This window comes from Bos taurus, chromosome 4 (genome assembly GCF_002263795.3).
Source record: "Bos taurus isolate L1 Dominette 01449 registration number 42190680 breed Hereford chromosome 4, ARS-UCD2.0, whole genome shotgun sequence".
In the NCBI taxonomy this organism is placed as follows: domain Eukaryota; kingdom Metazoa; phylum Chordata; class Mammalia; order Artiodactyla; family Bovidae; genus Bos; species Bos taurus.
Window position 1 is genome coordinate 13,640,034 of NC_037331.1, and position 17,629 is coordinate 13,657,662.

General features: G+C 41.9%; 1 protein-coding gene across 3 annotated transcripts in view; it reads right to left on the reverse strand.

Moving 5' to 3' along the window:
* SLC25A13 (solute carrier family 25 member 13) overlaps positions 1–17,629 on the reverse strand; it is a 229,505-nt gene that overhangs the window by 177,373 nt on the left and 34,503 nt on the right. For 2 of the 3 annotated variants that reach the window (XM_024990984.2, XM_024990983.2), the window contains exon 3: positions 6,765–6,907. In XM_024990984.2, the coding sequence (XP_024846752.1) occupies positions 6,765–6,907 (143 nt within the window). Of the gene's footprint in view, positions 1–6,764; positions 6,908–17,629 lie in introns of those variants that run through there. The other variant, XM_010804017.3, reaches the window with a different exon arrangement.

The following is a 17,629-nucleotide window of genomic DNA, read 5'->3' on the forward strand; positions in this document are numbered from 1 at the left end:
AAGACCCTGATGCTGGGAAAGACAGAAGGCAGGAGGAGAAGGGGACGACAGAAGATGAGATGGTTGGATAGCATCACAGACTCAATGGACATGAGTCTGAGCAAACTCACAGAGATGGTGAAGGACAGAGACACCTGGCATGCTGCACTTCATCGAGCTGCAGAGAGTCGGACACAACTTAGCGACTGAACAACAACAGGCCTTCTAATTCCCCAAAGAAAATAGCTCTGTAAGGGGACTCATTTCCCAGGGCTGCTACACCAATGACCACAAAGGGGTGGCTTAGCACAGCAGGAATTTCTCCATCACAGTCCTGGAGACCAGATATCTGAAATCAAGGTGTCAGCAAAGCCAGTCTCCATCCAAAGGGAGGTTCCACAGGGAAGAACCACTCCTTGCCTCCCCCATCTCCTGGTGGCCCCAGATGGCCCCTGGCTGTGGCCCTTCCACTGCGATCTCAGCCTCTGTGGTCACAATGCCACATGCCTCTGCAAGTGTTGTGTCACCTCGCTCTGCCTCTCATGTGGATGCTTGTGATGGCATTTAAAGCACAGGTAATCCAGGGTCATCTCCTCAACAGCCCCAATTTAGCCACATCTGCAAAGACACTTTTCCCAAAACATCACATTTCCAAACTCTGGGACTGCTATCTTCATATCTTCAGGGGGCCGTATGTCAGCTTCCAACAATGAGTAACCTAGGATTTGAACTAGATCTTCCATTTCCCAAGAGGGGGCAAAAATATTAGTAGAGTTGCCTAAGTTGAGTCAACAAATCGATGTGACATGGAGGCCAGATAGTGGACTAGACACTGGAGGTGGTAAAATGTGCAGAGCCTGGCGCTTGGACTCAAGAAACCACAGCTAGAGGACCAATAATTAACTAAAAAGGGGTGTTTCACGTTATCATGACATCTGGACCACCACAGCTGTCATTATTTTTAAATCCTAAAGTTGTACATCTATAAACAGCTTTCTAAATTTCAATAAAGTTATGCACTAATATTCCCTCAGGTCAGTCAAGCTAGGTCATCAGACCCCAAAAGAGTCAGGCTAGAGGAACGGCACCCCCTTCAGCGTTCCCGTGCTGTTCTGTGTGTGTGCTGCGCTCTGTGGGCCACCGTGGAGCTTCTGTCGTGTAATTTTTTCAAGGAATAGTACTTGATTTAGGAGGATGATGTGTGACTTGTGCTATGATTCTAAAGAAAGGGAAAGGAATGGGGAAAGCAGGCATTCACCACTTTACATTGAGAAGGGACCTATGATTAGATCTCTTTGTGAAGTAAATACTGTGGACTAGCTGTGTGCTGGGGGAGAAGGCAATGGCACCCACTCCAGTACTCTTGCCTGGAAAATCCCATGGACGGAGGAGGCTGGTGGGCTGCAGTCCATGGGGTCGCTAGGAGTTGGACACAACTGAGTGACTTCACTTTCACTTTTCACTTTCATGCATTAGAGAAGGAAGTGGCAACCCACTCCAGTGTTCTTGCCTGGAGAATCCCAGGGACGGGGGAGCCTGGTGGGCTGCTGTCTATGGGGTCGCACAGAGTCGGACACGACTGAAGCAACTTGGCAGCAGCAGCAGCAGCTGTGTGCTGGGGTTAGGGTTAGGGAAAATGGCGCGGGCACATATGAATGGGCCTTGAACACTGGTCCTATGCTACGACCTCAATCAGCTTAAATACCAGACAAGTTCCTGTTCAGTTCAGTCCTTTTGGAAAGAACTGTAACAATACATATTACAGTGAGCTATAAAATATTCCTACCCTTAGACCCAGGAATCCCTCTATTAAATCTAAGGAAGTAATTAAACAGATACCACATTAATGGCAGAAAGCAAAGAGGAACTAAAAGAGCTTCTTGATAAAGGTGAAAGAGGAGAGTGAAAAAGCTGGCTTAAAACTCAACATTCAAAAAACGAAGATCACGGCATCTGGTACCATCAGCTTCATGGCCAACAGATGGGGAAAATATGGAAACAGTGTCAGATTTCATTTTCTTGGGCTCCATAATCAATGCAGATGGTGACTACAGCCACGAGATTAAAAGACGCCTGCTCCTTGGAAGAAAAGCTATAACAAACCTAGACGGTGTATTGAAAAGCAGAGATATCACTTTGCCAACAAAGGTCTGTATAGTCAAAGTTATGGTTTTTCCAGTAGTCATGTATGGATGTGAGAGTTGGACTATAAAGAAAGCTGAGCGCTGAAGAATTGATGCTTCTGAACTACTGTGTTGAAGAGTCCCTTGGATAGCAAGGCGATCACCAGTCAATCCTAAAGGAAATCAACCATGAATAGTCATTGGAAGGACTGGTGCTGAAGCTGAAGCTCCAATACTTTGGCAAACTAATGTGAAGAGACCATTCATTGGAAAAGACCCTGATGCTGTGAAAGATTGAGGGTAAGAGGAGAAGGGGGCGACAGAAGATGAGATGGTTGGATGGCATCACTGACTCAATGGACATGAGTTTGAGCAAACTCCAGGAGATAGCGAAGGACAGGGAGGCCTGGCGTGCTGCAGTTCATGAAGTAGCAAAGAGTCCAACATGACTTAGCGATTGAACAACAAATTAAACAGAAGGGGGAAATGCCACCTACATGAATATATTCACTCTAGTAGTATCTATTATAGAAAAGGAGAAACTGAAATAACTCTGTAAGGGCATGATTTCATAAAGTATGGTCTATTAATCTAATAGAAAATGATGAAGCTATCTAAAACTGTTCATATGAACAGTATATAGAAATATGAAAACTGATAAAGGCAGAAAGATTATAAAAGAGAATTAAAAATGAATTCAAATTTTGAAAAATGTTGATGCAGTATAAGTCACAGAATATACTGAAAAATACAAAATACTGTGGCAAGCTGAGATGATTATGGGTGGTTGTTTTCCCTATTGAAACTGAACTAGTCACTGTTAACACTGAAAAGGAAGAAAGGAGAAGAAAAGAAAAAATTAGTCATAGGGTAAAGGATTGAGACTATCAAATATTTTCCTTGTCACAGTAAAATGCTAACATTTAAGATAATACAAAATCAGAAAGAATGTGTCAAGTTAAAGAGAATTGTGAGATGATGAGAGAAAAGGCCGCTCTGAACCAGTGGGAAGGCCCAGGACTACAGCCAGACAGGCCTGGGTACCTTTAGGCAGCAAATTACTTGATCCCTTAGTTCTCATCTGGGAAACTAGGGAGAGAAAGCCAAGAATTTGTTATAAGCGCATGAGAAAATACATGTTATGTTACATTATATATGTAAAACATATGTTACATTGTTGGCATGTAATGAAATCAAGGTTATATTTTTTGAAGAGTATATGTAAAAAGAAATAGGAAAAGCCAGTGTGTTAATAGGGGTGGGATGAAAAGGAAGCCAAGTACATTAGCAGATACTACAGTCACATAAAATTAATGACTGTAAAAATATTTGTGTAACTAGGAATCAAAATGTTCCCCTAAAAAGATACAAACAGAAAAGAAGGGAAATTCCTGTAAGGTTAAATTTAAATAGGAACTATCATTATGAACTTTTGATTTTTTTTTTGTTTGTTTGTTTTTAAGTATATTTCCCAGCTCTTTCCACTGAAATGTCAGGGAGGCAGGAACAGTCCAGGAGCAATGAGTTAGTGCCCAGCTTCATGTAACCAAGCACCAGTCCCAACCAGGAGGAACCTGGGCCTTTCTTTGAGAAAAGATCTCCTGGACAAGGGCAGGACAAATCCAAAGCCAGCCAGGTACACCTTATTTACCAAAAGCAAGGAACACTCAAAGGCTGAGGGTACAGGAGCCAGCTTGAAGGGACTCACACTGACCACACTGGAACAATCTGAACAATCAGAGAATTTAGTAATAGATTCTAATACATTGAGTTCAATGTAAATAAATCCATGAGTTTACAGTGATACAAAAATTAACAGAGAAAGAAAAGGGCGTGGAGGGGTGAAAGTTTTTCCTTACCAAAGAATTCTAGACAATAAATGAGAAATAAAGAGTCAGAAAAACCACTGTTTTTTCAAACACCAATGTCATGCCTCATCCAGAAACGGGTCACCATGGATGTAATGCCTGATCCACAAAAGCATCATTATGGATATAAGCCTGATCCAGAAAAGGGTCACCATGGATGTAATGCCTGGTCCACATAAGGGTTGCCATGGATGTAATGACTGATCCAGAAAAGCATCACTATGGATATAAGCCTGACCCAGAAAAGGGTCACCACGCATGCCTAAACTACTGGGCGAAGGCTGCTGAGAAACAGGACATCCCCATGTTCTGCAAGCGCCTATTTCCTAATTACAAACCCAAAGTGGTTCTGTAGAATGGAAATATCAGGTGGACACCATCTGAACCAAGTGATCAAACTGAGTATCATCAATGCTGGACAAGATGGTAGGATCTCTCCTAACCTGCACCCCAAAATTGATCATGAATCCAAGTCATAAGGAAGCAACCAGACAAGTCCAGAATGAGGGACTTTCAACAAAATAACTGGGCCTGGGTTCGAAGTCATGATAGAATAAAAAACAAGGATGTGTTGTTCTTTCTCCTGTTAACTGCAAGATACAGTTCTATTTTATATATTTAAAAAAATGTATATATGTGTACATATAAATGCTAATTTTATTGCAGAAGTTTAGAGATGATAATGATAGCATTTAAGTTTGAGTCTGTTTTGGACAAATAAGCACTATGCTTTTCAAATGATTGGAAAATCAGGTTTATTTGCCTCTTTTTTTTTTAACGGTGGTTTGATTTTTTTAAGTAAAAAATCACTAAACTTGATCAGTGGTTAAAAAAAAAAAAAAGGCAAGGATCTGTCCTAGATTAGAAGATATACAGCAACTAAATGTAATACAGGAAACCTGATTAGATGCTGGATTTGAAAAACAAAAGGCTATAATAAAGCATTTGAGGTGGGGGAGAGGTGAGTGGAGAGTTCTGGCATATTTAAAATAGACTGGATATTAGATATTTCACATGATTGCTAATCTACTGGATATTAGATATTTCACATGATTGTTAATCTTCCTAAGTATGATAATGGTTAAGAAGAATGCTCGTATTCAAAGTTAAACACTGAAGCATCTTGATGTCTGCAATTTATAGTTAACTGGTCCAGCCAAAAGAGGAAATTACGTGTGTGATGTGTAAAGAGTATATGTGTGTTAAAACTAATTTTAAAAAGGCACACAGGTTTTAAAAATGTTATCAATCAATCCAGATGAAGGGTATCTATTAGACATTCACTGAATTCTTTTCATTTTCTATAGCTTATAAAATTTTTTATCAAGTAAGAAAAAAAAATTGATCTTAAACATTGAGACAGCTAATTCATACTGCATGTGAACTTGGTCACATTTCTTCTGCACCTTATAAGCACAGAAGATGTGGAAGCAATCCAATCTGCAGCCCCCCTACCCCCGCCCACCACCAATATGTTTGCTAGAATAAAGCTAAGTTCTGTGCAGCCGTTTAGCCTGAATGGGCTAGTGTGAAATATACCTCCACCTCTCTCCCTGTACCTCCACAGATAGGCCCTGTGAGGGAAGAAACGCCTGCTCCTAAATGATATTTTCCTCCAAAGCAAAGAATCCCACCTTGGGAGGGATTACACAGGTTGTGGAAAACACACGTAGCCACCACTGGAACAGAGAAGGTATAATCTAGCAATCTGCCAGCATATGACAGGAAGTATAATTGCCAATTTCCTTCCCACTTGCTTCCCATCTGCAAGACTTTCACTTTAGCGGGAGCTGCCTTCATGCACGATGGAACTACAGATGTATAAGCAAGTAAGGAGAAGTACGGGTAAAACTGAGAGCATTCACAGTACATCAGGGAGTTTTCTTTGGTTGTACCTCAAACCCATGCATATGAAAAAACAGACACAGGACCAAAAGAGAAAGTTCAGAACAGAAGAACACCCCAGAAAGGCCGGTATCTAATCTATCAGAAGGGAGTGCTGGCAAGTGGCGAGGGCAGACAGCTGGGTTCACTACAGTTTACACAGAAAAGGCTAGTTCTGACGGATTATATTTGGTTATTAGGGAATATTGGGGCTCATATTACCAATATTTTGGAGCCCAAAATTCTGCACTTATGGTAAAAATCAACTGCATTCTTACACAACTTAAGGATGACTCACTTTTTAAAAATGTAAACAGAAAATATTGGTAAAAGGAAAAAAAAAAAAAAACCAAAGGCATTTTTGCAAAGTGTCCTATTTAATTTTAGGTGGTTCCATGTTTCTCTTCCCACTTGGGCAGAATGCCTTTCTTGGGGATTTGGAATCATTATTCTGTCTGTCAGATTTATAGCATTTAAACATATGGGACATTTAAAAGTTCCTTGAGCAGAAAGATTATAGAAAAGTTATGTTCACAGACCTATGTTATAATTTTTACAGTTACCTTAAAACTTAAAATATACGACACACACTCAAGCACATCTTCACACCACTCAACTACAATAGCTGTGAAATTATAATATATATATATATATTTATATATATTATATATATAATTATATATATATATAATTATATATAGTTGTTTAAACTATGTCAAGAAATCCAGATATAGAATCCCCAACTGGGATGAGAACACTGAAGGAACTGTTTAGGGCATCATTTCTAAAATAATGCATTAATTATAATAAGGAGAAAAAATGTAGGACACTGGCTTCCTAATCATTAAAGAGACAGAAAGCTGTTTCACACAAAACAAAAACTAAATGAGGTAATCAAAAACAAACATACCCATCTTTAGTCTGATCCACCACACCACTTAAAAGTTCCACAGTCTTTGGATTAGGCTGGCTTTCTCCAAAAATGTTCAAATATCGGGTGACGAAGTCATTGGGAGACATGAAAAATTCACCATTTTTTTCAATGCTTGCATACTGTTTAAAAAGAAGAAAATATATTTTATTCTCAAATGTATATAATCAGATCAATATGTGCAAAAAGCTGAAAATATTCAATGGATAAAATATCTGATATGACAATATACTATTACAAGGACAATTATTTCCCATCATTCCAAGTAAAAAGCAAAAAGACATTGAGTTTGCCAAGTTTTATCTTTATACCAGAGGTTATCAGCCTGACTGCCCAGCTTACAAACACCAAAGTCCCCAAATAGGCCATCTCTGTCTGTTATAATACCTGCCTTTCTCGGGTGAACTTCTCTAGCTCTGCGCTGCCTGTTTTCATTTTTCCCCACAGGGGGCAGAAGTAGAAACTGGTATCTACTTGCGACAGGCCAGGGACGCTGCTAAATATCCCCAGTACACAGGCAGGATGCCCACCCCTACCCCCCACCCAATTAGAGTCATCCAGACCAAATGTCAATCGTGCTGAGGGTGAGAAACCCGTGCTGACAGAAATTTGGAAAGACAAATTATATCTTGTTCTTTAGCAAAGACATACAGTTTTCTTTAAAAAAAAAAAAAAAAGTATTATGAAATCATGAATGAAAACAACCTCATTCTTTTGCCCCTTTTCCCTGTTTCGAAAGCATCAATGATGGGGGGAAAAAAAGAATGACAAAGAGGAGAAACTGGAAAACAAACTGCAGCAAGGCTTCTGTAAGACTTCACGGAAGCCGGTACGAAACGCCGCTATGAATGTGTAGAAAGTGTGGGGCACTGTGTTAGGTTTTTACATGCAATATCCCATTAGTCTTACGCAACCACTCTACAAAGTAGGCGTTCCCATTCACATTTTAGAGATGCAGTGGCTAAATCTTGAATGGTAAACTAATTCACCCACATAGGCAGGGGTAGAAACAATATTGAAATCCAAGTACATCTGACTTCAACATCTTCATTCTGCTTTTGCTCCAGAGCTCTTAAAAATTACATCTTTTTTTTTTTTTAACTTGAGCCAAAGAAGAAATCGGGCCCCTATTTTAAAAAAGACCATAACCATTGAGAAGGCTATGCGCCAAAGAATTGATGCTTTTGAACTGTGGTGTTGGATAAGACTCTTGAGAGTCCCTTGGACTGCAAGGAGATCCAACCAGTCGGTCTTAAATAAAATCAGTTCTGAATATTCATTGGAAGGACCGATGCTGAAGCTCCAATACTTTGGCCACCTGATGTGAAGAGCTGACTCATTAGAAAAGACCCTGATGCTGGAACAGATTGAGGGCAGGAGAAGGGGATAACAGAGGTGAGATGGTTGGATGGCATCACGGACTCAATGGACATGAGTTTGAGCAAGTTCCGAGAGATGGTAAAGGACAGGGAAGCCAGACGTGCTGCAGTCCATGGAGTCACAAAGAGTTGGACATGACTGAGCGCCTGAACAACAAAATTTAAAAAATACAATGTGTGTCCTTTATACCTTTACTATGTATGTTTGGATCATCCTTCTGTGTTAAGTCGTTACAGTGAATAAAGGAAGAGCTATAAGTTCCTTTCCACCTGAAAATGGGGACAAAGGGTATCATGAAAGAGGAAAATGTGCATTTATTTCAGTTCCATCTTCTCAAAATGCCTAACGTAGTAAGTCCTAAAGAGATATTGATTGGTGAATAAACAATGAGAGAGTTCCAGGAAAAAGAATAAAAAAGAAACGCTTCTATGGTTAGTGTCCTCTCCATTCCAGAAGAGAAAGAGTGAGTAAGAATCAGGTGGTGTGCGCTGCTTTTTCACAGCCTTCCCCCCGTTCACAAACATGGAACCTGCACATTACTGTTCTGTAGAGGTGGGGGGCTGTGAGAATGCTGAGGAACAACTTGGGGGTCACACAGATACTTACAGACCAGGAGAGGGCCTCTTGATCTTTGGGATCAGTGTTTTGTGGTGGGGAGATGAGGACCTCAAGCTACAAGAACAGGGCTAGCTGGGTGACAGAAGCCACCGTGATGGGACAGCACGGGGAACAGGGGTGCAGTAACAGTCAAACCCAATTAAAACTGCTTTTGCAAGTCACTTGTGGGCTTCCTGGAGATGCAGACATAGAGAACCCCATGAAGAGACATAGAGAACCCCATGAACAGCATAGAGAACCCCATGAACAGTAGAGAGAACAGACTTCTGGACAAAGAAGGGGACGGGCAGGGTGGAATGAACTGAGAGAGTAGAATTGCGACATATACAATACCATATGCAAACTTAGATGGCCAGTGGAAATGTGCTGTATGATGCAGGGAGCTCAAATCTGGTGCTCTGTGACAACCAAAAGGGCGGAAAGGGAGGGGATGGGGTGGAAGGGAGGTTCAAGAGGGAGGGGACACGTGTATACCTATGGCTGACTCATGTTGATGTATGGTAGAAACCAATAAAATACTGTGAAGCAATTATCTTCCAATTAAAAACAAACACATTACAAAAAAAGAATCTGCCTGCCTAACCCTAACCCTAATTGGGTTCAATCCCTGCTTCAGGAAGAGCCCACCCGATGCGGGCAACTAAGCCTATGCGCCACAGCTACGGAGCCAGCACTGCAGAGCCCACAGGCCCAACTGCTGGGCCCAGAAGCATCAAGTACTGAAGCTCACACAGCCACAGCCTGCGCTCCACAACAACAGAGGCCATCAGAGGAGAAGCCCGTGCGCCGCAACCAGAGAGAAGCTTCTGCTCGCTGCGAGGAAGACCCAGCACATCCATAAATGAATGACTAAATCTTAAAAAAAAAAAAAAAAAAAGTCACTTGTTCTTTCTACACAAAGCAGGATCGGCTCCTGAGTAGACAGATACTCAGCCACAGGCTTTGGGATCTCTCAGGTCTGGGGTGCAAGCAGCTCTGCTTCTGCCTCTAGAGGACCTCAGGTAAGTAGCTAAAGCTTTCTGGGACCCTGGCTCCTCTCCTGTAAAATGGGGACAAGGACACTGCCTGCTCTTAAGGTGACACTAGAAATAAACGAACAGTCATGAAATACACTGGGCACAATGCCATACACACAATAGGCATCTTATAAATGTGTTAAATAAAAACCAATAATCTAGCACATTTCTGTTCAGTTCAGTCGCTCAGTTGTCTCCGACTCTTTGCAACCCCATGAACTGCAGCACGCCAGGCCGCCCTGTCCATCACCAACTCCCAGAGTCCCCCCAGACCCATGTCCATCAAGTCGGTGATGCCATCCAACCATCTCATCCTCTGTTGTCCCCTTCTCCTCCTGCCCTCAATCTTTCCCAGCATCAGGGTCTTTTCAAATGAGTCAGCTCTTCACATCAGGTGGCCAAAATATTGGAGTTTCAGCTTCAACATCAGTCCTTCCAGTGAACACCCAGGACTAATCTCCTTTAGGATGGACTGGCTGAATCTCCTTGCAGTCCAAGGGACTCTCAAGAGTCTTCTCCAACACCACAGTTCAAAAGCATCAATTCTTCAGCACTCAGCTTTCTTTACAGTCCAACTCTCACATCCATACATAACTACTGGAAAAACCGTAGTCTTGACTACACGGACCTTTGTTGGCAAAGTAATGTCTCTGCTTTTTAACATGCTGTCTAGGTTGGTCATAACTTTCCTTCCAAGGAGTAAGCAACTGAACTGAACTGAAATGTGCTAGATTATTGGTTTTAACGATTTTTTGCACAGTACAAAAGAAAAGCTCAAAGATGGCCCAATAATCATACTATTCTTTAGTTAGTATTGAATTTGGCTTTTTGCAAACGTGGAAGAATTATAATTTATTTTCCTAACTGAGGCAAAACAGGACTGAAATATAAAGGAAATGTCACGGTTAATTACAGCAATCCTATGATTTAGAATTATACCTATGTTTGCTTATAGTAGTGAATAATTCATTTATTTAAAAACACAATTTAACTCTCCTCTCACCAGTAGACATTATTATTACTGGATTATCTCCAATTTTTCTTATTTTTTTTTAAAGCTAAAGTAACCAGCTTTGCATATAACAACTGTCTAAATTCCTGGCAATTTTCAAAGGCTAGACTCCCAGAGGAGAAATTGTTGAGTCAAAGGAGAGGATCTTTAAGGCTCTTGATACTTATTATCACACTGTTCTCCAGAAAGGACTGTACCAATTATACTCCCAACCAACAGCATGAGAACATGCCCTTTCCCCCTTTGTCTATCATATTTGCTGCAAACAGTTTGATATTTTTATATAATTGAGTCTGTCGATTTTTATCTGCTTTACAATTTCTTCCATTACTTCTAAGTTTAGAAACTATTATAATTCTTCATCACAAGACAACATATTCACCCACATTATCTCTTAGCCTGTTTTGAACAGGTTTAGCTTCTCCCTTTAAGTTTCAATACATTATTGGTACTTTGTTTTTAAGGTGGTTTGAGGTAAGGATCCTCCAACTTGAGTCTCTTCCACTTACTCTCTTGGTTGTCTCTCAGAAGGGACGATCCCCTGGAGAAGGGAATGGCAACCCACTCCAGTACTCTTGCCTGGAGAATCCCACTGATAGAGGAGCCTGGAAGGATACGGTCCATGGGGCCATGAAGAGCCAGACACGACTGAGCGACCAAACAACTCTTGGCTGTCCTAGGACCCCACACATCAAATCATTCTCCCTTCCCTCACCTTTAGGATGCCATAAAGGATGCCATAGACTAAATTATCATATGGTTGGGACTTCCCTGGTGGTCCAGTGGTTAAGAATCCACCTTGCAATGCAAGAGATGTAGGCTCGATCCCTGGTAGGGGAACTAAGATCCCACATGTCGCACAGCAACTAAGCCAACATGTCTCAACTAGAGAGCCTGTGCACCACAGCAAATGACATCCCGCACGACGCAACCAAGGTTTGGTGTTGGGCAACTAAGACCCTACGCAGGCAAATACACAAATACTTCCAAAAATTAGCATATGGTCACAAGAGAAAGGCTTGGCAAGGAAGTCCATCTCCTCCACAGTTCTGATCAGTGGGCAATGCCTTCCTAAGTGAAGATGTACTCAGACCCAACTCCATGGGAGGAATGCCAGGATGAGCTGACAGCTCCCGTCATCACCGCAGCAGGCAATGTTTCAGGACTAACCTTGGCAATTGACCCATCTATTCTTGCAAGATTACGGGCACCTTAATTGCCGTAACTAGAGGGAGAGCTCTGCCAGGACAGAATTTTTCTTCCCCTTTCTCACTGGTGTGTATCCTCGAGCTCTAGACTGTTACCTGGTAGACAGGCAACATCTTCAATAAACATCTGACAAATGAATGTGGAGTAAAAAAGACATTGCACTACTGGACTCCCCGGTGGCACAGAATCCGCTGCCAATGCAGGGTTCGACTCCTGACCTGGGAAGATCCCACGTGCCCCGGAAGCACTAAGCCACGCGCCATAACTACTGGACCAGCGCTTCAGAGCCCTAGAGCCGCAACTAGTGAGCCCCTGTGCTGCACCTACTCAAGTCCAGGCGCCTAGGGCCCAGGCTCCGCAACAAGGGAAGCCGCTGCAGTGAGACGCCTGAGGGCCGAAACGAAGAGGAGTCCCCGCGCGCCTCAACCGGAGAAAGCTCTGGCAAAGCAACGGAGACCCAGTGCAGCCAAAAATAAATAAATGAATGGATACACAAAATAAGAACACATTTCATTACTTTTTTTCTTACAAGCCTTCTTACAAGACTAATCACTCTCTTAGCTTTCCCCAAATGATCTTTAGAATCATTATCAAGCTCCCAACCCCTAAAAGAAAAATTTCCACTGGAAAGGCAAAATAAAACTACAGTGCAATAATACCACTACTCATACACAAGATAATTAAAAAGAAAAAAACCAATGTTGGCAAAATATGGAGCAAAGCAACTGGCAAACCGCTTCAGAAAACTGCTTGGCAATGTCTACTGTAAATGAACATACATGTAAGGACAGACCCAGCAATTTTATACCAGTGGGATTTTTCCCTTCCCATAATTTATTATTTCTCATTGGAACTTTTACTTTTTCACTTACAGATGACCCTTTAACACTTTTAGTAAGGTCAGTTTAGTATATTGATGAACTCAGTTTCTGCCTGTCTCACCTCTTTGCTTGTCCTTCAATTCTGAATGATAATCTTGCTAGACAGAGTACCCTGGGTGTAGGATTTTCCCTGTTAGCACTTTAAAAGTATCATGCCATTCTCTTCTGGCCTGCAAAGTTTCTGCAGAAAAATCAACGGATAACCTTATGGCGGTTCCCTTGGATGTGACTTTGTTTTTTTCTTGCTGAAATTTAATTTTTTTTATTTTTTTCTATTTTAATTATGATGTATCTCGGCACGGGTCTCTTTGGGTTCACCTTGTTTGGAAGCCTCTGTGCCTCCTGTACCTGGATATCTGTTTCCTCCTCCAGGTTTGGGAAGTTTTCAGTCATAATTTCATCAAATACATTTTCTACTCTTTTCTCTTTCTGTGCTGTGCTAAGTCGCTCCAGTTGTGTCTGACTCTTTCTGACCCCATGGACCATAGCCCACCAGGCTCCTCTGTCCATGGGAGGCTCCAGGTAAGAATACCAGAGTGGGGTGCCATCCCTCCTCCAGGGGAACTTCCCGCCCCAGGGATTGAACCCACGTCTCTTACGTACCCTGCATTGTCAGGTGGGTTCTTCACCACTAGCTCCACCTTTCTTTTCTGGGACCACTATCATGCAAATGTTAGTACCCGTGGTGTTGTCCCATAAGTCCCTTTAACTATCCTCAATTTTTAGAATTTTTTTTTTTGCGTGGTGGGGGGGTGTAGTTCTTACTGGGCAATTTGCATTACTCTATCTTCTAGATCACTTACGTATTCTTTATCACCCAATCTCTTGTTAATATCCATGTATTTTTTCTTCTCAGTTATTGTATTCTTCAGTGCTGCCAGCACTTTTCTAATATTATCTAGCTCTTAACAAAAATCCTCATTGTGTTCATCTATTCTTTCCCCAGTTCAATTAGGATTATTACTAATGCTTTGAACTCTTTTATCAGGTAAATTACTTATCTGTGTTTCATTACGGTTTTTTCCCAGGGTTTTGTGTTTTTTTTTTCCTTATTCTTTCATTGGAAATATATTCCTGTCTTCTCGTTTTGTTTAACATTCTCTGTCTTTATGAAACTAGGTGAAAATTTACCTCTCCTGCCCTTGAAAGTGTGTCCTTGGAGCATTCCCAGCAGCTCTGGCAGGAGAAACATCTAAAGTGAGCATGAGCTGTGTCTTCCCCAGGGTGTGCTGGCAGCTACTGCCCTGGGAGGAGGTGGGGCTGGAGTCCAGCCAGGTGCAAGCGGGGCGTGTCCTCCGCTCAGGGGCGTCACTGCCCTCTTGGGGGTGGGAGCTGGGACTCTCTTGGGTATGACAGCACTCTCTGCCTTGGTCTGGGGCGTGGCCAAGGCCTGAGGGTCTAGGGCTGCATTTCTGTGCAGGTTTCACTTTCTCCCCAACGTGTGCACCTTGTTAGAGGCTGGATGGGATTGGGGCCAGAGGGGGCTGTGCCGCAGCTCTAAGCTGCCCCACCCCCAGCAGCATTATTGTGGATAGCAAAAAAAAATGGAAAATAACTCAAATGTCCACAACAGAATGTTTCAGTGAATTGTGGCATAGTCACACAGTGGGATCAACTAACACCGACTACACGTGACAACACAGATGAATCTTACCAATAAGGCAACGGTGAAAGAAGCTAGACACAAGAATACACATTGTAAAAAAAAGAAAAAGGAGAACATAGTGTATAACTCATTTTATATAAAGTAGAAAACCAGGCAAAGCTAACACATGGTGACAGAAGTCAGATGACTAGTTCCCTCGGGAGGGGTGGGTATCAACTAGAAAGGGCGTCAGAGGGCTTCTGGTGATGGACAGGGAGGCCTGGCGTGCTGCGATTCATGGGGTCGCAAAGAGTCGGACACAAATGAGCGACTGAACTGAAGGATGCTGGTTACATGGATGGATTCACTTTATGAACATGCATGGAGTTGTACATTTCTGATTGATGCATTTGATTTATTCCTCAATATAGTTTACAAATAAAAAATCTCAGGTCTTTTATCTGCCTTGTTTTTTCAGAGGTGATAAAACATCTCTTCAATACAAGGACATGTTAATATGGACACAAGAAACATAGTTTTCCTCAGTTTTAAAAAACAGTGCATCACCAAAGCTTGGGTAGTCTACTTTGATTAAAGATGTCAAAGGTTCTTCCTTAGACTGATGGACAGAGTGGACTTGCAGCTACCACACCTTTAAAATGTTATTTAATCCTTCTTCAGTAATAGATTTGATAAATGACCTGAAGCTTCTCTCCTTTACATTTTTGGAAGTTCAATATGATTAAACATATATACTTTCGGGGAGCGAGCTCCGCCCCTGGCAAAGGTCATGAGGAAGGAGGCTTGGCATACGCAAAGGCGGGATCAAGCCTCAGGAGTCTCCCTGGAAATTCTCGAGCAATCTACCCCCAAAACCAGAGTCTGCCTACTTTCTGTTTTGTGCTTTCACCTACACCTCTGACTTTACGGGGGGCTGTCCCCCACTACCTCTCTCTGAAAAAAGAGTTAGCTTACAGCTCCAGTTAATAATTCCTGGGTGTGACAGTGTTTCAACCTACAAACTCCCTTGGAAGTCCTCTAGCCTGCCTGAATAGGTTTTTCTGGCCACATGTGATTGCTCAGAGCCTCCAAACTGTGAGAGACGTGAGATGTTCTAAACTGTCTAAATACAGATTCCTTTGAGCAGTTAAAAGATTGATTAGAAATTGTATTGGTGAAGGGATTTTCACTTGTTGGGCCAATGTTTGCTGCTAAGTCTCCATATCCCTTACCTGCTGTGTCCCTGGCAGTGTATTGATTAATATAATTGGTGTAAGTAGTAGCTTTAATGTTTGTAACCTGGGACCCTTGAGTTAATTCTTTTTCTTGTTATAGCCCACCACACCTTTGCTCAGTAGGAATGCAACTTTATCTAATGCTTTTTGGAGGCTGGCGCCTGACTTTAGAATAATCACCTTTAGAGAAAAAGGCCTCCAGGCCAGAAGATGATGCAAATCACCTAAACTTTTGCATATGATAAGTTTGCATGAAGAAAGCCTGGCTTATTGCTTGACTCTACCCCTTCCCCCATTATCCTCTATGCATAACTTAAGGTATAAAAACTACTTTGGAAAATAAAGTGCGGGCCTTGTTCACCGAAACTTGGTCTCACCATGTCGTTCTTTCTCTTACCTTCTGGCTGAATTATTCAGCCTCTTTTCTCCACTGAATTTCCTCACTGAGCTATCCTTATTTCAGCCTCTTTTCTCCACTGAATTTCCTCACTGAGCTATCCTTATTTCAGCCTCTTTTCTCCACTGAATTTCCTCACTGAGCTATCCTCATTCTATTACTCTTTATATCCTTAATTAACGTTTAATTAAGCAATTGTTTCCTGATCCTCGCCGACGCCGTCCCCGCTTCGAATTCCCTGGATCCACTGGGGCTGGACCCCGGCATATACTTATGAAATGGGAAGGCTTTTAGGATTCCTTGCATAACCTAGTAAAATACTAACTATGATGGTTAACTTCATGCATCAACTTGACTGGCCACCAGGTGCCCAGATGAAGCACCATTTCTGGGTGTGTTTGTGAGGGTGTTTCTGATGAGACTGCATTTGAATCTATGGACTCAGTAAACTGGACTTCCCTCCCCAGTATGGGTGGGCTTCACCCAACCCATTGAGAATGGAACAAAAGATGGAGGAAAGAATTCATCCCTTTTTTCCCTGCCCCATTGCATAAGCTGGGTCCTATCTTCTTCCTTCTCTGGCCCTCAGACCGAGATTTACACCATCAGCCACCCTGTTCTCAGGACTTCAGACTTGGACTGAATTACAACACAGCTTTTCCTGGGTCTCCAGCCTGTAGACAGTACCATCCTAGGACTTCTCGGCCTCCAAGATGGATGGTGTGAGCCAATTCCTCATAATAAACCTCACTAGACACGTACCTAGAGATGGAGCTCTCTCCTACTGGTTCTGTTTCTCTCAAGAACCCTGACTAATAAACCAAATGTCACCAGCGTGACATACCTCCACACCCAATGAATACGGTGGCAAAGGAAAGCAATGTGTCACAACACGATCCTCAGAAGCCAGGGGGCCTAACTGGCCTGCCCACTACTGGTGGAACAAAATAGTCCATCAACTGTGAACACACCAGAACCATAATCACCAGTCACTCATTTTTGCCATAAACCATTCATGTCCGGAGGCTGAAGGGCAAATTCTTCTTGAGTGTGCTCCAGCCACTGAGAAATGCTTTGCACACCTGATCACTGTGTTTGACCATTCTTCCCCTGCTTCCCTGTTACACGGGTGGAATAAAGTATTATACTTAAGAATTTGAAAAGGGATCAAATATTGTATGTTATTAAGGAACTACCATTAATTTCATTAAGTGCACAGTGATATATATTATGGCCACATATAATATTTACTAACATGTATTATGGCCATTTCTCAATAGGGAATCTTAAAATTATTAGGAGCTATATGAGGATAGCTAACTTACACTGAAATACATCAGTAAATATTATATGTGAAACTAATGTGACAAAAACTTAAATTAGGTGGTGGTTACGTGGGTATTTACTACTCTATTTTCTGTATATTTGTAAATTTTAATGAAAAGGCTTAAACGTCATTAGGTATCATGAATAGTCAACAAATACATTGCTAATGATAAAAAACACAAATT